General features: G+C 39.0%; 1 protein-coding gene across 4 annotated transcripts in view; it reads right to left on the bottom strand.

Moving 5' to 3' along the window:
• The window catches only part of zfyve28 (zinc finger, FYVE domain containing 28), a 206,765-nt gene that overhangs the window by 31,435 nt on the left and 150,900 nt on the right, over nucleotides 1–24,430 (bottom strand). For 3 of the 4 annotated variants that reach the window (XM_043704078.1, XM_043704105.1, XM_043704088.1), the window contains one exon: nucleotides 5,517–5,621. In XM_043704078.1, the coding sequence (XP_043560013.1) occupies nucleotides 5,517–5,621 (105 nt within the window). Of the gene's footprint in view, nucleotides 1–4,604; nucleotides 5,112–5,516; nucleotides 5,622–24,430 lie in introns of those variants that run through there. The other variant, XM_043704096.1, reaches the window with a different exon arrangement.

The following is a 24,430-nucleotide window of genomic DNA, read 5'->3' as shown; positions in this document are numbered from 1 at the left end:
CATTTCCAAAGCCCCTCCCCCAAGTTCCTCCTCCCTACCTTTTATCTTAGCCTGCTGGACACACTTTCCTCATTCCTGAAGAAGGGCTTATGCCCGAAACGTCGATTCTCCTGTTCCTTGGATGCTGCCTGACCTGCTGCGCTTTCCCAGCAACACATTTTCAGCTCTGATCTCCAGCATCTGCAGCCCTCACTTTCTCTCTATGTTCTATATGTCAATTACATCGCCTCTCATGTTTCTAACCTTCTAACCAGTGAGAATAGGTTTAAACTGCTCATTCTTTCTTCATAAGACTTAATCTGGTGAACCTTCTCTGAATTGCTTCCAATGTCATTTATCTATTTTCCTTATTTGTCAGTCTGATTCTGCCTGGGCATGCATGTGCACATATAAAGGGGAGGATTTTAACAAGGATTAGAGTTCTTGTTCATAGCTCCATATGCCAATAATTTACACAAGTCTGCCTGTAGCTTTAGTCCAATCACAAATAATGATTTTTTTTAAGTACAGAAACCTGGTTCATGACTTCTATCAATCTTGGTTTGAAAGTTAGGGAAATTGGAATACACTGCATACCTTTAAAAAAACATTTAACATTTGGTAAGACTTCAGGGATAGCAGGGTTTAACTTAAAGCTCACTAACCTAGTGGGTTGTAATATAGTACAGAAGACCCTGAGGGGACACGATAGGGCAGATCCAGCAGGAACATTCACCTAATGGGGGAAGACAAGAACTGGACAGTACATATTAAGAAAGTAACAGAAATAAGGGACACTTGTTTCTCTTGGAGGGTGATTAGTGTGAGGAATTCTCATCTCCAGAAAGTTGTGGATTGTTTGACAATTGAATTGATTCAAGGTAAAGTTAAACAGAGCTTTGAGAGACAGGGGAGTCCAGAATTATGGAGAACAGACAAGAACGTGGAGTTGAAACTACAACCGGATCAGATGTTATCTTGTTGAATGGTAAAACAAGACAGAGTGATCTTTTCCTAAATCTAATTTTATTAACAACATACAGTCACTTAAAGAGTTCTTTATTTTTTACACTTCCTCATTAGTCAGTTAAAATATTTGAGCAGCCAAATTAAATATTGTATATTTGATATCAAGCATTTTGCAGACATGTGTAAATGGGCAAATGACACATTACAGTACAATGGCAACTGAGCCCTTCACCCCATTTTCTCTGGTCACTATAATAGGAACCTAATGCTCAAAGTGCTTTATCAAGATGGTTACATTTATGGATCACATTCATTAAACTAATGGAAGAATTCATTTGGAAGGTGATACTCCAGTATTGCATGAAAGGTTTCATCTTTAGCTTGCTGTTTTACTTTTACGCCAGATAGCTGCCACAAATTCAATACCATTGAAATCACATTTGCTCTGACTGGTATTAAATCTTTTTGACTCTCATTACAACAATCCAGTCAAGAACTACGTTAACTAAATTCCAAATCACTGGAAGTTTTAAAAATTTAATGTATTATGACAAGTGGCTAAGTGTACAAAAATAGCCTAAAGACTTAGAAAATTATAATACAACAAATTGCAAGTAAATTTATTCTACAGATTGGACACATTTCAATGAATAAAAATCAAATGTCTGGTTGCAGAAGGAAATAATTAATGAAAGCTCAGTGTGACAGAAATCTGAGTTGGCAATATAGTGAAAATTGGCTGAATATGCTGTTCCAAAGAATTGCAAATGTGCATATTTATTTTAAAACTGCACAGAGTTTTGTACTTAAACGGTGCATAGGTTTAGACAAAAATTATAATAAACAATTGCGGAAAGTCCAGAAGTAAAAGCAACAAAAACAGAATGATGGAGAAACTCACCAAGTCTGACAGCATCTGTGGAGAGAGAAGGTGTTATCATTTTGCATCCAGTATGACTCTTCTACATAACAGAAAGAGATTGGAGTATGCATTTGTGACAGAAGATGTGTGCGCGTGTGTGCATGTGTGCCTAAAACAATAGATAGCGTAGCAGCCCACTGCAAAACACAAAGGGGCTGTTAACGGCAGTGAGGAGAAACAAGATGTAAAATGGATGTAAATTAAGGTGTGAAAGAAGAGAGTGAGTTCTTTTAAATGTTATAACTGTGACTGTCTTTTAAATGTTATAACTGTGACTGCTTCTTTCACTTCATTCCACAGACAAACCACCCTCTGTGTAAAAAAATATTGCCCCTCTGGTCCCTTTCAAATCTTTCTCGTCTCAACTCAAAAATATGTCTCTCCTACATTTTAACTCACCCACTCTAGGGAAAAGATCTTTTGCTATTCACCTTATCTATGGCCCTCATGATTTTATGAATGTCCATAAGGTCAGCCCTCAACTTCCTATGTTCCAGTGAAAAAAACTCCCAGCCTTTTCTTACAGCTCAAACCATCCAGTCCAGAAGGTACTGCCTCAGACTAAGAGCAGATAAGAAGCCATTGCCTGACTTATTAATGAACTGTAAAATTTAACACTCCCCCAGTTTTCATCAGATAACAATAGTCAGAAAAAAACATGAAAAATTATTCATCAACTTGCAGTGGTCTATATTCCTTAGAGAGCACTGTTTGTATGATTGGGGAAAATTAATTGATTTTCCTGCCAAAGTTAATATAATGAAAGAATTGCTGAAAACTTACTGCCAAGACTAATGGGAAGAAGAAAAAAGATTACACTAGGAACACCAGATCAGCTGGCAATATTAATTTGAGGGATCAAGTAAGGGGACAGAATATCTATTTAAGCACAAAGTTAGTTTTCCCACAGATTAAAACTTCCTTTTGTGTGTTTCAATGCTAGTTAATTTTGATCCTTCCATGTGTGGATCTTTCCCATTGCCTTCACCACTTAACATCATGCCTTAGGGTCTTTTGGATAATCTGTGCTGATTCTGAGACAACTTGTAAAAGGAATTATCGGTAGTTATATGCTATATACCATGAACTGGGAACCAAACTAAAAATTAATTTGTAGGGCCCTTGAATTATTCACCAAGTCTGAGCCTTACTCTTAACACTAAATTCTGGAGCCCCCCAGGGGTGCGTACTCAGCCCCCTACTGTACTCGCTGTATACCCATGACTGCATCGCCAAATACCATTCTAATGCCATTTACAAGTTCGCTGATGATACCACCATAGGCGGTGGAATCTCAGAACGTGACGAAACAGACTACAGATGGGAGGTGGAAGACCTGTAAAATGGTGCACTGAGAACAACCTAGCTCTCAATGCTGACAAAACCAAGGAATTCATTATTGACTTTCGGTGGGATGCTACTCATGCTCCCCTACATGTTAACAACACAAAGGTGGAAAGAGTGGAGAGTATCAAGCTCCTGGGAATGGTCATCCACAACAAGCTTTCTTGGACTCTTCATGTGGACACTGGTTACAAAAGGCCCAACAATGTCTCTTCTTCCTCAGGCAGCTGAGAAAGTTTTGCATGACGGCAAAAGCCCTTGCCAATTTTTATAGGTGCGCCATTGAAAGCATTCTGTCTGGATGTATCACTACCTGGTATGGCAACTGTACCAGAGCTGAAAATGTGTTGCTGGAAAAGCGCAGCAGGTCAGGCAGCATCCAAGGAACAGGAGAATCGACGTTTCGGGCATAAGCCCTTCTTCAGGAATGCCAACTGTACCATTCAAGATCAGAGATGGCTACAGAGAGTGGTGAACCCGGCCCTGACAATCACAAAGGCCAACCTCCCATCTATAGAATCCATCTACCAGGCCCGTTGTCAAGGAAAGGCCGCCAGCATTTTCAAAGATCCATCCCACTCTGGCAATGTTTTTCTACAAACTCTACCACTGGGGAGAAGATACAGAAGCCTGAACATATGCACCAGCCGGTTTCGAAACAGTTTCTACCCTACTATTGTTAGAATACTGAATGGACTCTCAAACTCCTAACATTCGTCTGTACCTGGGTTTTTGTTCTTGCCGATGTTTACGTATTATTTACTTATCTATGCTATTTAACTATGTGATCTGCCTTTATTGCTCGCAAGACAAAGCTTTTCACTGTGCCTCGGTACACGTGACAATAAATTCAATTCAATTAAAGTGATTGGCACAGCTGCCATAACACTGTCCATATAATAATACAAGTATAAGGAGGCCAGGTTCAAATAGCAGAATGAGCTTGCAAAATTCCAAGCATCCCACCACCAACCTCAATGAATAGCACCTGTGGCAGGAACATGCAGATCTCAAACTGCAGGGTTTAGTTACCCACTACTCTAGGTGGAATAACATCTTCACACAGATTAGGCACTTAAAGAAGCAGTTAAATCACTTCACTGGCGACAGAAGGATCAACAACTCTGTATCTAAAGTTACATTGAAATATGGAGCATTCAATAATAATATCAAAACCCAAGCATAGAAATAATGGTCCAAAATCTTACCAAGATTGGGTAAAAAATTCAATGGTTGGAAGGGAAAGAATGCATAAAATCATTTATGGGAATTGCCATGGTATTAATTCTTTGATATCTAGTGTCAAAAAAATAAAAAAAAGTGACAAAGGCAAAAAAAAATCATAGTTTTAATCAATGGTCTTAGTTGGCATCAGACTCGCAGCAAATCAATCATGTTCACTCAATTCCAAAGAAAAGTGAAACTGAAAAGAATAATCATTTTCCCCTTTCTCGAATGATTGGTCTATTTTATGCACTGCAGATAGAAAGATCCAAAATGCATGATCAGACAAAACTTAAAAAAAAGTACGCTTATCAGAAGTATTATCATCTCAAAGTAGGTTTATATGCAAAAAACTTTGTATAGTCAACGCAAAAATAATTCTAGCAGAGTAAGCAATCTTACTGAACAATGCCAAAAAGTATTTCTGAAGCTCAATAGTGCCTTTTAAATAAAATTAGGAAATATTCTAGTCAAAGCAAAGTACTGCAGATTTTGGAGTTCTGAAATGAAAATAAATTAGTGGAAAACTTCAGCAAGTCTGACAGGATCTATGAGGAGAGAAAATGCCAGACCTACTGAGTTTCTCCTGCACTTTGTTTTTAATACAGGAAATGCTCTTTGTTGCCTTTGTCTCTCATTTTATGGAAGATCATGGAAGAGGTGCGGGTTCCATCTGGGGAAATATGGCGAATTTCAGAATTAAAATTGATTTTTGACTATATTCAATACAAAACAAAATTTAAAAAGGACGGCACGAACAATGTAACAGATAAATTGAGCAAAATAATATAATAATATTAATAGTTTGTCTTAAAGAAAGAAAACCAACCCAAATTTGATTAAAGATTTAGAGGTAATTGTGAAACTGCAAACTGGTATCAATTACACATATTACAGATGTAAACACATGCATGAAAATATTGAATCAAAAAGGATTCCAATGGAAGAAATATACAGATCAGTGTGCAAGCCCAAATGTACCGAAGATTTTTCTAGTAGCATCTAAATAAGACTAGAAGGCAATTATACAGATTTCAACCTACTTATAGCTACATAGATTTTTCGCAAATTTTATTACCTCGGAGTATACGTGCTGGAAAGACTACAAGTTGTGACAGAAACACTTTCACAATCACTGCTGGATACGGAGCTGATGGGTGAATCTGGGATGGGATCTTGAGAACTGGAATCACATTAATGAAAACACAAGTAGTAAATTTAGGGAGCAACATTTTAAAACCTCAGCAAGACCTGAACTAAAAAACTAACACATGCATTGTGCAAACAACACATTTAAAAAATCTCAAGTTAAGAAATAAAATAGAACCTCAAGCTATAAGATGAACAGTACAAGTGCAAAGAAGGACAATTTCACTGATCTGCTGCAGTGGGAGTAAATGGTACAAAATCTATTTTCCAGAAGGCAAGTGTTAGAAAACCATTAACTCTATAATAGAGGGACTGTGCCCAAAATTAGAAGTCTATGAGCACAACAAAAGGTTCTTAAAAAGTTTTCTTGCCTCCTTCGTGTAGGGTAGAGCATTTCACTAAGTAAGCTTTCCTCAAGTATCCATAATTGCACATGACACCTACTGAAGAAACATTATGGTTGAAAAATCATATCTTTTTGCAAGCCAAAAGTGGGACTTTATAAACAATGGTAAAAGTCAAACAAAAACTTCTTGGCAAGGAAATGCTGTTTCCATCAAATCTTTCCCATGTCATGGCAATCAGAAATGCACGTTTGAACATTTTCTCCATCCATCCCTGCAGCGCCCCACCCCCTCCCAAACCCGCAATGAACATGCAATCGCCTGAATCAACAAAGGAGAAGTACTCTGGGGAGAAAAAAAGATCCATTCTGAGCCCCTCAGTGATCAAAACAATATTTATCTCACAAATGGTAATGCATTCACATATTTAGTGCATACAAAGCAAATAATTCATCACCAGTTCCCCTCTGAAATCGCACTGACCAGAGAATGATATGAAATCATGTTAATTATTAACTTAATTCCAAAGCCCCACTGACAATTTATCCAAACCAGGGAATAAATCTTGGATACTTTCAGTCTGCAAAAACTAAAACTGCATCATTATGCAATAAATGACTCACTGGAAGAGCCCGAGAATGCAGAAGTTTTGATACCATATCAGAAATTCACAGCTTCCCATTCGGGTCCACAGCACATCACTGATTTGGTTCACCATACAGCAGGAAAATCAGTTTTTTCGAAGGGATGTGGCAAGATAATTGGCAAAAGTCACAGAGATGAGGAGAACTACTTAAATATAGTAAATTGCTGGGCTTTGCAATGCACTGCCTGAAATAGTGACAAACCAGGTTCAGTAGTAACTTTCAAAAAGGAATTACATAAAGATTTGAAAGCGTAAAATTGACTGCCCTGCACTGTTACATTCTCAACTTATAAAAATAAAAAAAATCAATGATACAGAAAGTTTAATATTGGCATTAAATCTTACTCAGAACTTCAAAGACTGGCTATTCTGGTGTGCAGTTCAGTAACATGAAGAGCGTTAACCATTTCTCCCTCCATGGATTCTGCGTGTTTCCAGTATTTTCTATTTTCATTTTAAATTCTCAACAAGCATGTGATCTAATCTAATTCTCGGCTATTGCAACATATCCCCTGGCAAGTAGTTACAAGTTGCAATTGGTAGATGTCTGGAATTACTCAGCAGTAAGGCAAATATAGGGATAAAAGAGCTAGACGTCACAGGTCTATGACTGCACTCTGAGTGCTACTTGGGTAGATGAATGCATTCTGGAGTTGGGTGAAAACAGGGCGTTAGGTGAGACAGGGAGCAGGTAAGGCTCAAAGACGGAGTGTGGTGCTCATTTTAGTCCAGGGAGTCCAGAAAGTGAGAGTCTCAACAGAAGCAGCCAATTAATTAAATGATATCTGCAAAATAAATTCTTACAGTAGAATATATTAGCTTAAATAAAGATGAGGATAATATAAGTGTTTGAAACAAGGAAGGTCCTAGTTTAATTAAGTTTTCTGGAAAGGGGAATAAATAGCTTAATTTAGAGAGAGAAGTTAGACCTGAAGTGTGCTCCTCTTGTGCAATATGGGAAATCAAGCATGTTTCCATTAACTTTGACGACGATGTGTACAAGAATGGTGTCCAGCTGTAGCTGTGGCTCACTGTGGAGCATCTGTGATGCTGAGAATGCCGTGGATAGCACATTTAGCAAGGTGGTTACACTGCAAGTGAGGATTACACAGACAGAAAGGGAATGGTGAACATCAGATAAAATAAAACATTTAGGAAGGAAAGGCAAGAGTCCCCTGTGGTCAGCCTCCTCTCAAACAGGCATATCATTTGGATAAGATTTCAGGTGATGGCCTCTCAGGGTAAAGCAGTATCAGCCAGGTTTATTGAAAATATGGTTTCGTTGTTTACAAGGTACAAAGGAAATGCCCAACAATTGTAGGCCAGTTAGTCTCACTTGAACGTGGGCAAATTGTTCGAATCAATCCTGAGTGAGTGGAAAAACTGTTACTTAGAAAGGCATGGGATAGTCAGCATGGCTTTGTTGAACATAAGAAAAATAAGAAATTGGAGGAGTAGATCATCCGACCCATCAAGCCCACTCCTCCATTTAATAAGATCATGGCTATCCTTTCGTGGATTCAGCTCCACTTACCAGCCTAGTTACAACCACCCTTAATTCCTTTTCTGTTCAAAAATCCATCTATCTTTGCCTTCAAAAACATTCAATAAGGTAGCCTCAACTGCTTCACTGGGCAGGGAGTTCCACAGATTCACAATCCTTTGGGTGAAGAAATTCTTCCTCAACTTAGTCCTAAAGCTGCTCCCTCTTATTTCAGGGCTTTGCCCCCTAGTCCTAGTTTTACCTGCCAGTGGATATCTCTCTGCTTCTATCTTGCAATTTCAAATAAACTTGTTGGATTATGTCCTGGTGTCATTTCATTTTTGACCTTGTTCAGCCCAGTCCAACTCCATCATCTCCACATCACTTCTATCTTATCTATTCCCTTCAAGATTATATATGCTTCTATGAGATTCTCCCACCATTCTTAGAAATTCCAATGAGTATCACCCAAATCTACTCAATCTCTCCTTAAACCAATCGTCTCAATTCTGGAATCAACGTAATGAACCTCCTCTGTACCATCTCCAACGCAAGTATCTGCCTTCTCAAGTAGGGAGACTGAGTGCATGCAATATTCCAGGCATGGCTTCATCGACACCCTGAGCAGTTGCAAAATCATGTCAGTTTTAAAAAATTCCATCCCTCTAAGCAATGAAGGGCAATATGCCATTTACCTTCTTAATTACCTGCTGCACCTACAAATGCCATGCGCCAGACGCTCACTCACTCGCTCACCCTATCTACATTCCTCTGCAGACTTGCAGTGTCCCCTGAACACTTTGCTCTATCATTCATCTTGGTGTCATCTGCGAACATTGACACACTACAGTTGGTCCCCAACTCCAAATCATTGATGTAAATTGTAAATAATTACAGTCCAAACACAGATTCCTGAGGCACATCACTCGCTACTAATCTCCAATCAGAAAAACACTGATTTACCCTCACTCTTTGCTTTCGGTTTGGTTAACTAATCTTCTATCCATGTTAATAAATTACCCGTGATGCTGTGCACCTTGACCTTATGCAGAGGCCTTTTGTGCAGCACCTGTCGAATGCCTTCTGGAAATCGATATACACCAATCACCGGTTCCCCGTTGTCCTCTGCACTCAATATCCTCAAAGAATTTTCAGTAAATTAGGCAAACATGACCTGCCTTTCATGAATCCATGCTGTGTCTTCCCCATCAGACAATTTCTACCCAGATGTCTCGCAGTTTCTTCCTCAATGATAAATTCAAGCATTTTCCCCACTACAAATGTGAAGCTAATGGGTCTATAGTTACCTGCTTTTAGTTTACCTCCTCTTTTAAACAGTGACATCACATTTGCTATTTCCTAATCTGTCCACTGAAGTTTGGTACATTACCATGAGAGCTAGGGAAGGGTCATGCCTTCCAAATCTGATTGAATTTTTTGAGGAAGTGACAAGGAGGATTGATGAGGGCATTGCAGTAGATGTTGTTGACATGAATTTAATAAGGTATTTGAGGAGGTCCCACATGGCAGACTGGTAAAAAATAAAGCCCATGGGATACAGGAGAGACAGGAAACAGTGTAACAGACGATGGCTGCCCTTGTGAATGGAAAGCTATTTCAACTGGTGTTCTACAGGGCTGGGTGTTGGGCTCCCTGATATTTGTTTTGTACATTAACTATTTGAACTTGAACGTGGTGGGGGGGGGTCCAATTGGGAACTTTGCAGATGACAAAAATTAGCCCTACAGCGCATAGTGTACAAAATAGCTGTCAGCTCAAAAATGATAGAGATGGGTTGGTAGAGTGGGCAAAGTGACAGATGGAGATCAACTCTCAGATGATGCATTTGGGAGGAAGTAACAAAGCAAGAGAGTACTTAATGAATGACAGAACACTAGAAAGTTCAGAAGAACAAAGGGATCTTGGGATGCTTGTCCACACATCCTTGAATGACAGCAGGATAAGTTAATAGGTTAGTAAAGGCAGCATACAACACACTTGCCTTCATTAGACAAGGCATAAGTTCTCAGAGCTGGAAGGTTATGTGTGGCTTACAAAATTGCAACCGTAGGAAGGATGTGATTGCACTGAAGGAGGTTCAGAGGAGATTCATTAGGTGTTGCCTGCGATGAAGCACTTTAGCCATAAAGAGAGGCTAGATAAGCTCAGATTGTTTTCTTTAGAGCAGAGAAGGTTGACAGCAGACTTGACTGAGATACAAGACTATGAGGGGCATGGATGGGTTAGATAGAAAACTGTTGTTTCCCTTAGTTAAGGGTATATTGCAAGGGGGCATAATTTTATAGTGAAAGGGAGAGAGAGGATTTGGAGAAATACTTTTTCACCCAGACTATGATGGATATCTGAAATGCACTGCCGTTATGTTACAATCATACAACTACTACAATAAGCATTATGGAGGGTACAGTTTGCAGACTACATTATCCTTTGTAACACACACCTGGATATATACTGATTGAGATTTTTTGTGGCACTCCAGCGTTAATGATTTATTTGCAACTACACTTGTCGAGAGTTATCCACCCTGAGGCATAACGGGAAAATAAATTTCACTGCTCCTATATGATCGGATTACTATATTGTACAAGTTATTTATTAGTGAATATGCATTGTTTCCATCCACTCTATTACAAACTTATTAAATGAGTCACATTAGTTGCTAATTGACCTCCTTACAACATAATTTGCATATAAAGGCAAATCTAAAGTTGCAAGCACCATGCAATTTCACATTATATAAACCACCAATTGAGACAGTGCTCATGACAGCAATTCTAGGCGACAGAAAGGAGAAGGCAATTCAGAGATTCAGTATAATCTTGAACTTGAAGGTCAATTTAAAAAGACAGGAAACCTCTGATGTGCAGCAAACCTGATTGTGAAGTTACCCATACAGAGTGTGAAGTGTCAAGGTTTCAATAGATAGACAACTTCCATTATTACTTTGAATACACAAGAAACAGCCCCTCAATTCTGCTCTACCATTCAGTTAGATCATGGCTAACTCTCCATCTCAATGTCAGAACGTCCTATCTGCTTATCCCTTGAGGTCATTAGTACTCAGAAATGTATTGATCTTGGTCTTAAGTTCACAACCCACTGGGGTAGACAATTCTAAAGATTCAGATCATAAGTTTGCTCGCTGAGCTGGTAGGTTTGTTCTCAGACATTTTCAACCTCGGAGAAAGAACCGGAAATGCTATCACCCACCGCAACAGACCACGATACACAAACAGAAAGCAGGACAGAACACCAGTGCTTCACCAGAGGCTTAGTGATGATGTTATCTTGCATGGTGACGAAATGTCTGAGAATAAACCTACCAGCTCAGCAAGCAAACTTACAACCTGAATTTCAACCTGAGCTACAAATCTCAAAAAAGATCACAAATTCGAAAGATTCATTACCCTCAGTGAAGAAATTCCTCATCTCTGTCCTAAATGGCTTGCCTTTCATTCTGAGATGGTATCATCCGACAATTCTAAACAAAGCAGCTGGGGGAAACATACTTCCTGCATCTGGTGATTTCGTCCATTCTTGGACCAAGTGAATACTTCATATCAGAGAAAAATGCTACTAATACATTGTTAATTAGCTTCATTTGGTGATGTTTAAGCTAAGTAATTGGTTTGAGAACCAGACAGAGCCAACAGAAAAAGTGATGCATATCCTACTGAGTAGCAACTGTGGTATAATACACAAATGTTACGAATAACACCCAAGTTTCAGCTGTCAAATTGGGTCTCTGTTCAGAACATCCTGTACTTTCACATAAGTGTGTATTACCAATCCTGCTGTGCTTTCACAAGGCTCTCAGAGTAAGCTAGAATCAACCCATTCCACAAGAAAACGCCGAAATGATCTGAGAATTGTTAAATATGAAGTTTTAACCCTGACAGAGAGATAGGTCCATGCTACAAGAGCAATATTAGGTGTCAACTATAAACATGTAGGTGTCATTCATGGCTCAGTTCATAGCACACAATTTTAAATAGAATGTTGCTGCTCAAGTGCCATTGAGCATAATCTAGACAAAACTCAAATGCAGTGGCACAGTACAGTCAGAGGAGCTACATTTCAGGTGAGGCATTCACCTGATGAAAACTGAGATCTTCAAAGAAAAGCAGGGGGCAGTTGGCCAATATTTCCTTTTCCACTAATGTTATTAAAAATTAGATTACATGATCATAATACTGCTTTGCTAAGATGTTGTTGCACTCTAACTGGGCATTATTTTTCAAAGTGCCTTTGCTTAACTGACTGTAAAGCTTGGGATGCACCAAGGTAATAAAAACAACTACATGAACTAATATTTCAACTTCTTCTGAATGATTTAGCAGCAAACAACATACCATGGCAGAGCTATCAGAGTCGGAGTTCCAAACGTCTGAATCAGATTGCCATTGGTTATCCCAATGGCTCACTGATCAACGTTAGATTACCTCAGGAAATCTTTTTGGGCAAATAGGGAGGCGACTTCACAATCAGCTTTATTAACAATTCAGTAGTCACTAAGTGTCAAGCATAAATGGAGTCAGTGTGTATAGGCCAGGCTGGATATATATTTTTAATCATTCTGCTAAGACATGTTACATCACACAACAGGGTCAACTGGAACTTGAACCCAAATCTTCTACCCCAAAAGGTAGGGACACTACCATTGCAGTACAGAGCTCTCATTGTGCTGGAAAAGCATCAGTTAATCGGTGGAGTTTAACAGGCAATATGGCAACTCTGTACATAATCAATTTCTAATCCAGTACACAAGGCAATCAGTACACAGTTGGCTTTTTGAAATGTTCTTGATGTAATCAGAAAAAGCAGAGCTGCCAGAACAATCTGATTGTATCTGTCTAATAAAAACTATTATTGATAAGTAATTTCTGTAGATACTTTATTAACTAATTGACAACCTCCCAATTAACTTGAAATTTTAGGACCAATGGCAACTCTTCTCATGGTGGATCTTATCATGTTCCAAAAAATCAAAAAAAAAAATTATAGGAACCAAGTTATTGAGTATGTAACACAAGTAATACAGCAAATGCAGAAGCTCCAATACTCTATCATCATCCCTGAGAATCATGGTCTTTCCTCTCAGGTAACATGTCAAAGTCTTACAAAGATAGAGGGTGAACTCTGACACATATAAAAGGATAAGCTCCAGAAAAGAACATAATTAATAAGCGTGTATATAATCATTATTTCACCTACATTTGTATCTGGCCTAGTGACAAGATATTAAGAACAAGGAGCAGGAGAATTCAGCCACTTGAACCTGTTCCATCATTCAATACTACCATAGCTGATCTCATTTCTGCTTCAGCCCCACTTTCTGCCTGCTCTCCATAATCCTTCAGTCCATTACTAATTAAATGTCTGTCTTATTCCATGCCTCGGCACTGATTGCACTTGGGTAGCAAATTCCACACACTTATGATCCTTGAGAAGTAATTTCTCCTCATGCTACCCCTTGTCCTAAAACTATGACCTCTTGTTCTACATTGTCCTACAAGAGGAAAGATCCTCTCCACATATACTTTGTCAATCCCTTTTAGCATTGATAGATCTCAATTAGATCTCCTCTCATTTTTTCTAAATTCCAGAGAGTAAAGGCCTAAACTATTCACGCAATCTCTCTTCAGAAGACAAATCCCTAGTCAGAACTGCCTTCAATGTCTCAAATCAAGGGACAAAAATAGTATGCAACACTCCAGCCACGATCACACTAATGCCTTGTTTAGCTGAAGCAATACTTCCCTCTAAATTCCATTTGCCTTCCTTATTACCTGTTCTACCTGCATATCAGTTTTCAGTGTTACATACACAAGGACAACCAGACCTTTCTGCATCAAAACATTTTGAAGTTTCTCTATATTTAAGTAAAAAGTTGCCTTTTATTCTTTTGACCAAAATGGATAACCTCATTCATTCACTTCAAACTCTATATGCCATATTTTAGCCAACTTATAACCTATCTATTTGTAACTTTCTTGATTCTTTATTGCGACTTATTGTTCCAACTATTTTAGGAGTAGTCTGCAAATTTGCAGTAGTACTTTCTATCCTTAAATCCCAAGTCATTAATATAGATTGTAAATAGTTTGGGGTCCCAACGACTCAACCCTGTGTCACCCCACTGTTACATCTTGCCAACCAGAAGAGACTCATTTATCTCAACTCTCTGGCTTTCTGTTGATTAGCCACTCCTCTGTCCAATCTAAAGATTGCCCCTAATTTCATGTGATTGTACCATGTATATTAATCCTTGGTGTGGTCCCACACCAAATATCTTCTGAAGTCCAGATGGACTACATCTGCAGGACTCCCATAATCCACTTGACTTGTTACATCCTCAAAGAACTCATGCAAATTAGTCAAACACAACTTACTTTTCATAAAACCATAACAAAGCTGATGGACTGGATTTTGATTTTCTACACATCCTGTTATTACTTCCTTAAAATGGATTCTAACAATTTCCTACCAATAGATGCTAAAATAACGAGTGTGATTTCCTATTTCCTGCCTCCCTCCTTTTTGAAGAAGAAGAATGTCAGCATTTTTTCCGTCCACTGGAACATTTCTAGAATTTAGGGAATTTGGAATATTACAATCAACGTACCCACTATCTCTGCTGCCACTTCCATTAAGATCAGAGGACGGAGACCATCAGGTCAATCCTGATGGAGTGTTCAGTACTTTTTTTGCTAGCAATGATGATTGTTCCAAGTTCCTCCCTTTCGATAACCTTTGCATAACTGGTTAGGATTGGGATGGCCCTAATGTCCTCCACTCTTGCTATGAAAACTGAAGCAAAATATTGAATTTAGTGCTCCAGCCATTTTAGTTCCATATTATTAACTCCTGACTTTCATCTCTCAAGGGAACAACATTCACTTTTGCCACTCTTGTGCCTTTTCTACACTTATTGAAGCTTTGCTATCCATTTTTATATTAGTTTTTTTTCATAATTTATTTTTGCTCTTGTTATTTTTTCTTAGAATAACCCTTTCTTATAGAGTCACAGAGTCATACAGCATGGAAACAGATGGTTCAGTCTAACTAGCCCACGCTGACCATGTTCCTAACCTAAACACTTCCTACCTGCCGGTGTTTGGCCTACATCCCTCCAACTTTTCCTATTCATGCACTTAACCAAGTGTCTTTTAAACGTTGTAACTATACCTGCATCCATCACTTCCTCGACTGTTCACTCCACACACAAATCACAGTCAAGAGTGTGTTGCTGGAAAAGCACAGCAGGTCAGGCAGCATCAGAGGAGAAGAATCGATGTTTTGGGTATAAGTCCTTTATCATCACACAAGCCATATGCTGTATGAACAAATTGCCCCTCAAGTCTTTTTTTTTTTTAATTTTCTCCTCTCACCTTAAAGATATGCTCCCTAATCTTGAACTCACCCACCTCAGGGAAAAGACCCTTGCTATTCACCTTATCTGTGCCCCTCAAGGTGTTATAAAATTCTATCAAGTCACCCCTCAACCTCCTATGCTCCTGTGAAAAAGTTCCAGCCAAATTATTATGACTCAATTCTCCCATTCCCAGCAACATTCTGGTAATTATTTTTTCTGAATTCTCTCTACTTTAATAATATTAAATATTAATTTAATAATATAATAATTATAATACAAGACGACCAGAATTGGACACAGTACACCAGAAGAAGCCTCACCAATGTACTGTACAACCCTGAGCAAGACATACTCAAAGGACTGAGCAATGATGGTAACCGTGCTTAACACCTTCTTAACCTCGAGTACATAATTCTTTGAAATTTGCACAGGAACCTCTGTTCCACAACACTACCCAAGACCTTGCTTTTAATTAGAATTAGAATTCCTACAGCATGGAAACAGGCCCTTCAGCCCTACAAGTACATACTGATCCTCTGAACAGTAGCCAACTCAGACCCAATCCGCTACATTTAACCCCTGACCAATGCATCCAACCTACACATTCCTGAACAATGTGGACAATTTAGCATGGCCAATCCACCTAATCTGCACATTTTTGGATTGTTGGAGTAATCCCAACTGTGTAGGGATTACCTTTGCATAACTGGTTAGGATTGGGATGGCCCTAATGTCCTCCACTCTTGCTATGAAAACAGGTTTGATATCCAGACATTTCATTACCTGGCTAGGTAACATCATCAGCGGCGACCTCCAAGTGAAGTGAAGCTGTTGTCTCCTGCTTTCTATTCATAAATATATAAATATTTATATATAAATATATATAAATATGTAAATAGATATAAATAGAAAGCAGGAGACAACAGCTTCTCTTCACTTGGAGGTCGCCACTGATGATGTTACCTAGCCAGGTAATGAAAGGTCTGGATATCAAACCCACAGCTCAGCGAGCAAACCTACACCCTAAACCTCAACCTGAGCTACAAATCTTCACAAACCTTGCGAAGCAATAACTATTGTACTTCAATCAGAGACTTTCGCAACACAGGTCAGGACTTCCGAAGATGGGGGTCAGGACTGTAATTGGAACCCAAAGTTAGGTTTTGAGGCAGTGAGCTCCAAGACAGCAAAGAACACTACAGGGCTCAGTTTCTTCACTATTGGACTCGGGTCTTTTCTTGCCAGTCCTCTACTCTCAAAGACCTTCTCTCCTTTCCTTCAATTTAAATAGTTTAAGTGAATGGTGACACAGTGGCTCAGTGGTTGGCACTGCTGCCTCACAGTGCCAGGGACCCAGGTTAGATCCCAGCCTTGGGTAACTGTTTGCGTGGAATTTGCATATTTTCTCCGTGTCTGCATGGGTTTCCTCCAGGTGCTCTGGTTTCCTCCCACAATCCAAAAATGTGCACGTTAGGTGAACTGGCCATGCTAAATTGCCCATAGTGTTCAGGGATGTGTAGATTAGGTGCATGACGTAAATGTAGAGTCATAGGGTAGAGCAATGGGTCTGGTTGGGTTACTCTTTGGAGGATCGGTGTGGACTTGTTAAGCCTAATGGCCTGTTTCCACACTGTTGGGAGTCTATGATTGGGTCACAGAAATTTCAAACATTGAAATTGGATCATCTTGGAAAATGTTGAGAAAGCAGTGATTTAGGTCACCAAGCCTTGGCTTAATATTTTGAAAAGATTACCCACTTCATTCCATGCACCTGATCTTTCCAAAATGTTCTGCATAATTTCCCTCCGCTTTTTAGATAGTCTATTCTATATTATAAAAACTCAACATGTATAAGAAATTCTCATTTTTTTTTAATCCTTTACCTCACTTGAATCTGCCCCCATCCTGGCTAACCACTCATCTTCAATGTAAATACTCTATTCTTAGTTTGGCTGAACATCTTGTGCACAATGAGATATACACAAAAATCAGGTTTTTTTGGGGGGCGGGGGTTCATTGAGGAAGAAATGATGACAAAAACACTGGAAAAATTCCCATTCTTCGTTCACTAAAATCCTTAACTACAAAATCTAACAATATGCCTCCCTCCCCTTATTACAAGTGGACAGTCTGGATTACATGCTCAAAACTTTTGCATTTAATAAAATTGCTCTAATTCCTCTGCCCTCTTCCAAGAAGGGTTCTATCATAAACTTTTGTTAACTAAGGATGGATTGCATGGTACCTGAATAAATCAAATGGAGATATCAAGGATTCCTGGTTGAAGCTTGGGGATATTGACAAAATGAGACACTTCTCAATGCAGGAGGATGACACTTCACACATTCTTAGCTCAGCCAAACGTAAGGTTTATCTAAAACTATATTATGGACCAGGCCAGACCTGTCCAAAATATTTTAAGAAGATAGCTCAGACCCTAACTTTTTCTCATGCAGCTGGTCAATCCACTCAGCTTTAAGCAAAACACAGTTTATTTAAACACGACAATTGAAACACTAACAAAAGAAAACAGGCATCATTTGGAGATGCTGGTGTTGGACTGGTATGTACAAAGTTAAAAATCATGCAACACCAGATTAAAATCCAACAGGTTTAATTGGAAGTGCTAGCTTTTGGAGCACTGCTCCTTCATCAGTTGGTTGCCACCTGCCTGATGAAGGAGCAGCGGTCCAAAAGTTCATGCTTCCAATTAAACCTGTTGGACTATAACCTGGTGTTGTGTGATTTTTAACAAAAGAAAATAGAATTTAGAATAACTTAACTATTTGAAAACACAACCAACTCGCTTCATCAACTTAACGAAGGAGCTGTTCCCATTCCCATTCCCATAAAATCCCATAAAATAGACTCCCTTGGCAAAAAGTAAATATAAACACAGGTCTGACAGGCAGGAGAGATTTCAGAGAGAAAAGTCAGCCAGGGATCATCTGCTGAAGCATGGAAACATTTCGGACTGCATAGTTTCTCACTGCCTGCTAATAATAAAACAAAATAGGAAAAACAACCTAACTGGGAGAACTGGTCACTCCACAGCCGTTGTTAAAGTAGACATTTCCAGACATTTTGGCACCTCTGCATTTATGACCTCTCTTGATAAAAACCAAAGACAAAACAATCTTTTTAAAGTGACAGCATCATCACAAGCTTCAAATGAGAGGTGAGAGTTCCAGCATGTGTGGCAAATGCCACATGAACAAATTGAGTGGGTTAATATTCTTCACTGTCACAGTATTGCTTCTGGAAGTTTAATACAAATAAGGTTCAACTTTAAATTTTGAGCACATAAATCACAGCCCATTTGACAGCTTGGAACTTCAATGAAGATTTTTTTCCCTTCAAAAAGTGGGTTAACTTTGTAGCTACATCTATTTTAGCCTGACACTTAAAAATTACTGTTACTGCAATGCCTTTAGAACCTGTAATGTGCACATCCTGGATTGGTGACATGTGACTTTTTATTAAATCATACTTGACACATACTGAGTTTCTCACATCAGCCAGAAGGTAGCACACCCCAAATATCAGATCACAACACCTATGGACTGGACAGATGTTTAAAAACATAAAATACTTAAGATATTTTTTAAAAATCTTCTTATCCAGGGATAGAGCTTGATGGATGGTCTCACATAATGAGGCCAGTAGATGGAGAACATATGCCAAACAACTTATTGAGCATTTCTCAAAGAAGAGGGGCATACTATTGAAGCTTTTCATCTTGCATTCATCAGGACAGATGCAAGAATACAAGTTCTAAAGGGAACAACAATTTCTACTACATGAAAAAATGGGTGCTAATATGTTGGTGAGTAGACTGACTGAGGCATGGCATGGGAAATGCACAAGTGCTCCCCAAATTTTGTTTATTTTGAAAGTCACAATGCCGACAGAGGACTGGATCCTGTGAATGAACAAGATTTTAAATAGCTGTCCAGTCCATAAGTGTTGCAAGCATAGGTAAACTATGTTGCAAGCCTGACACAATTTTAGGTTAAGCAGGAAGTTTAAGAGGATATTTGAAGCAGGAACCATTGAGACATTTAAGCAGTAGGATTCAGCTGTAGGCTATCATTTTTCAAAGGCACAGGTCTTTAGGCTAAGTGCTGGAAAACGGGATGAGAATAGATAGGTGCAATAATTGGCTGACATAGCCATATTATGATTTGGAGATGCCGGTGTTGGACTGGGGTGTACAAAGTTAAAAATCACACAACACCAGGTTATAGTCCAACAGGTTTAATTGGAAGCACTAGCTTTTGGAGCGCCGCTCCTTCATCATCTCCGAAAGCTAGTGCTTCCAATTTAACCTGTTGGACTATAACCTGGTGTAATGTGATTTTTAACTTTGTATAGCCATATTAAGGGGCTTTTTCCTTGCTGTAAAAACTCTATGACTGATAACTTTAAACTGGTGTTTGGCATCATTTTGGCACAGTTGGGATTGTTACCAAATGCTGTATAATTTCAAACCACATTTAATTGTTACACAGAATATAGGTTTAAGGAGCAACTGCAGGCCATTCATCCTTATGACCTTGGTCTGTCATGATATTTCATGCTCCTTGGATGCTGCCTGACCTGCTGTGCTTTTCCAGCAACACATTTTTCAGCTTTGATCTCCAGCATCTGCAGTCCTCACTTTCTCCTACACGATATTTCATGGTTAATCTTATTGCAGTCTCAACTCTATTTTTCCTATCTGCCCATCCATAACACATGATTCCCTTACCTATCAAAAATATGTCTAACTCAATCCTGAATAAATTCAATGACTTACTTTCTGGAGAAAATAATTCTACAAAACAATCCCCAAAAAAAATCTTCGTCCCAATTTTAAAAAGGGGGCTGATTAGTTTGGCTGCACTTACCTTATCAGGCTGCTTCAGAACATTATATATGTTTCAAAACCATCACTCATTCATAAAGATTCTAATTAACATAGGCCTAACTTTTAACCTTGCCTGACAAGACAACTTTTCATCCCAGGAATTACCCAGTAAACCTTCCCTGAACTGCCTCCCATGTGTATTTGCCTCCTTAAATAAGTTTGTCATAACTATACGCAGTAATTTAGATGCATTCCAATGTTGTGCACAGTTGCAGCAACACTTGTATATCAATTGATGACCTGACGGTGAAGGACGCACAAAGACATTAAGCCACCGCACTGAGTTGGTGATATTTTGACCTTGCACTGACAAAGAAACCATTATGGGCAATATCAAAAATTCTAGATTTCAGCCTGCCACCAACAGGTAATAATCATGATTCAAGAGGTCAAAGTCTGATTAAAGGATGATATATAAACATATACAGAACACACTTTTGAACACCATGTCCTGAGTTTTGCAAACAAGGAGTGGTTGAGGATTGTCAGTACTCTGCCTATTGTGAACAGCTGGAAGTACTTGCTGCTTGGGATGATCCACCAGGCATTGAGACCTACATGTCTGACATCTCACCACTGCACCGATACTCACAGTCATAGTCATAGAGATATACAGCATTGAAACACTTTTTCACTCAAAGGGTGGCACGTGTATGGAATGAGCTGCCAGGGGAAGTGGTGGAGGCTGGTACAATTGCAACATTTAAAAGGCATCTGGATGGGAACATGAATAGGAAGGGTTTGGAGGGATATGGGCCAGGTGCTGGAAGTTGGGACTAGATTGGGTGAGGATATCTGGTCAGCATGGACAAGTTGGACCGTAGGGTCTGTTTCCGTGCTGTATATCTCTATGACTATGAATTCAAATATCACATTATTTGTTTGTTGTGCGTTTTGGGCTAGTTTTAGCATCCTGTTAGTGGAGAATTAGTACTTGTGCATTTTTCTCAAACTTGCTGATGCAAGTTTACCTGCAATGGTCAGAATATATATTGGGATTTCATATGCTGATCAGCAATTAATTCCATGAATTAATCAGCAACCTTATAAATAGGACCCAAATCATTTGCTAACTGCGTAAGCTTAATGCTGTACATGAAAGCTATCCTGCTGGATAAAGGCTACCGTGAACAGGTCACTATCACCGTATATAATGCAAATTTACAAATGAATCTAAAGCACTTCTTTCAGACCCAAAAAGTGACTAGTCTTCTTTGAATTATCCTACAGTTAGTTGTCCCAAACATTTGAGTAACAGGTGTTGAACAGCTATTTGATGCTGCTACTATACAGTAGCAACATGAGTCGACTTCTCTAAATGGTTGCTGCTGTGAAGCCATGTTTTGCCGATCACACAAGTACTATAATGTGTTAGCTGAGTCTCAGGGCCACATGATGCCAGGTACATTGGATTCATGCCCAATTAGTGATGCATTGTGTCAAACAGCACTTCAACCATATGCTTATAAAATGCAAAACAGAGTATCCCCACATCAGACATGATTCCATGATTAGGAAGCTCTTTCTAGACAATCCTAAAGCTGACATGATTACACAAACCACTAATTTAAGATAGCAGCTGCATGTATTTATAACCAAGGCCTGGACCTCTGCAGACGAGAGGAATTTGTACATAAGTTGGTAATTTTTAATTAAACAAAAGCTTGGGACATGGTCCCCTGGACACTCACATGGCATATCGCTACCATGGTTTTAGTTTTTAAAAACTTGAGGACAACCATTCCCCGGTGTATGCTCCACGATTATGTCATGACCAATGGACATTTGCCAACCAATCTGTATCCTGATCGTTCACATAATATAAATTGTTGCAGGAGTTCCAATGCGGCTGTACAGGACATCAATGAGGCCACTTTTAGAAAACTCCATACAATTCTGGCTGCCCTTCTCTAGGGATGATGTTGTTAAACTTGAGAGGGTGCATAAGAGATTTACCAAGATATTACCAGGACCGAAAGGTTTGAATTATAGGGAGAGACTGAATAGGCTGGGTTTTTTTTAAACCTCTGGAGAGTCAGAGGCTGAGGGGGGACCTTAGAGAGATTTATAAAATCATGAGGGGCATGGATAGGATCAATAGACAATACCTTTCTTTACCAGGATGGGGGAGTCCAAAACTAGACAGTATAAGTTTAAGGTGAGACAGGAAAGATTTAAAAAGGAACAGGAGGGGTAACATTTTCATGCAGAAGGTGGTTTGTGTATGGAACTAACTGCCAGAGGAAGTAGTGGAGGTCGATACAATTACAACATTTAACAGGCATCTGAATGGGTACATGAATAACAAGGATTTAGAGGGATATGGGCCAAGTGCTGGCAAATGGGACTAGGTCAGATTGGAATGCCTGGTCAGCGCAGATGAGTTGGACTGAAGACTGTGTGACTTCATGCTGTATGACTCTGTGATCCACCCCCTTTATCTACTTCATCAATACCTTTCCCTCCACCATACAAGATCAGAAGTGGAGATGTTTGCTGATGAAAGCACAATGTTCAGCATCATTCACAAATCCACACATAATGATGCAGTCCATGCCGAGATAAAGCAAGATGCGGACATCCTGCATGCTTGGGCTGACAAGTGGAAACATTCACGCCACACGAGTGGCAAGAAAAGGTCATCTCCAATGACTGAGAATCTAATGAACACCATTTGACATTCAATTGCAATATCCTTGCTAAATCACTTGCTATTAACATTCCAGAGATTATTGTTAACCAGAAACTCAACGAGACTAGCCATATCAAACTGTGGCCACATCAGCAGGTCAGAGGTTAGGAATTCTGCTGTGAATAACTCATCATTTGACTCTTCAAAACCTGTCTGCTATCTGCAAACCACATTCTGGAGTGTGATGGAATACTGCACTTGCTCACCATCTTCTCCAGGAAATTAAAAATGGGCAATTAATATTGGCCTAGCCAGCAAAACCCATATCCCATGAATGAATTAAAGCAAATGACAGATGAAAATAAATGATGACTTGTCCCTTTTTGATAGTGCTCAAGTCATGTTCTACAAAATAAAGATGACTGAGTTTGTGTAAAATAAACCTTACATTTTATCACCAGAAACATTTCTACACCATACAACATTTCAACATTTTTAAACGTTTGTTTAAATTGATGCCTGCAAATGACTGACTTCAGCAAGGTTGCACATCCCCTCCACCTCGCCCTATTGGTAGGACCATATTATAAAATATGGTTTCAAAGACTTTCAATTGTGCACAAATAATCAACCATAAAATATTTATGGGAGAGGTCACAGTCTGCTGAATGGAATTTTAATTGTTTTTAAGTACTTGAGATTATGACATTAGACATGTTGCAAATGATGATTATTCATGAGGCTTAACGGGAAAAAAATGGGAGAATACAACAAGTAAAGCTAACAGAAAGGGACGCAAACCTAGGCTACGAGATAATGAAACTATAGAATATTTAATTCAAGAAAATTACATGATAAATCCATTGTGTAATTGAGCAGGTGAGGGTCGTCTTTTCCAATTCTTGATAAATGGATACAATCAATCGACAAAAAAGCTTGTGTCACAATAATAGATTAGTTCCTTAAACAAAATTTAGACAAAGGTTTGACAAAGGGAATGTCATATGTTATTTGTGTGGATTTTAAAGGTCGTGTTTGATAAAAAAGGATCACGGTCAGCTTGGATTAACTTCAGAACCAAAGCAGTGAGTTGTGAAGAATGGTAGTTTTTCCAGAGGGGAGGATGATAGATGGCGGTTTCACCCTGAGTCATTGCTGGAAACATTGCTTTTCTCCTTCTATATATAAATGGTGATGGTGATGTAACATTTGATCTAGCAGCTAGCAGCGGCCGAGTTGCTCTGAGACAAAAATAAATTTGAATTCGGCCAATCAATCAGTTTAAATTACACCTCAAAATACCAACTTTCAATCAAATTTGAATTTAGTATATTGACAACATTAAAACCAATCTGCTGCTTTGGGGTATAAGATCGGGAAAAATTGAACAGTTGAGGTGGAGAACTGCCAAGCCAGTACAGACTGCCCGAAAC

Source organism: Chiloscyllium plagiosum, chromosome 2 (genome assembly GCF_004010195.1).
Source record: "Chiloscyllium plagiosum isolate BGI_BamShark_2017 chromosome 2, ASM401019v2, whole genome shotgun sequence".
Lineage (NCBI taxonomy): Eukaryota > Metazoa > Chordata > Chondrichthyes > Orectolobiformes > Hemiscylliidae > Chiloscyllium > Chiloscyllium plagiosum.
Note: the sequence above shows the minus strand (reverse complement) of the source record. Positions and strands in the feature narration are given on the sequence as shown.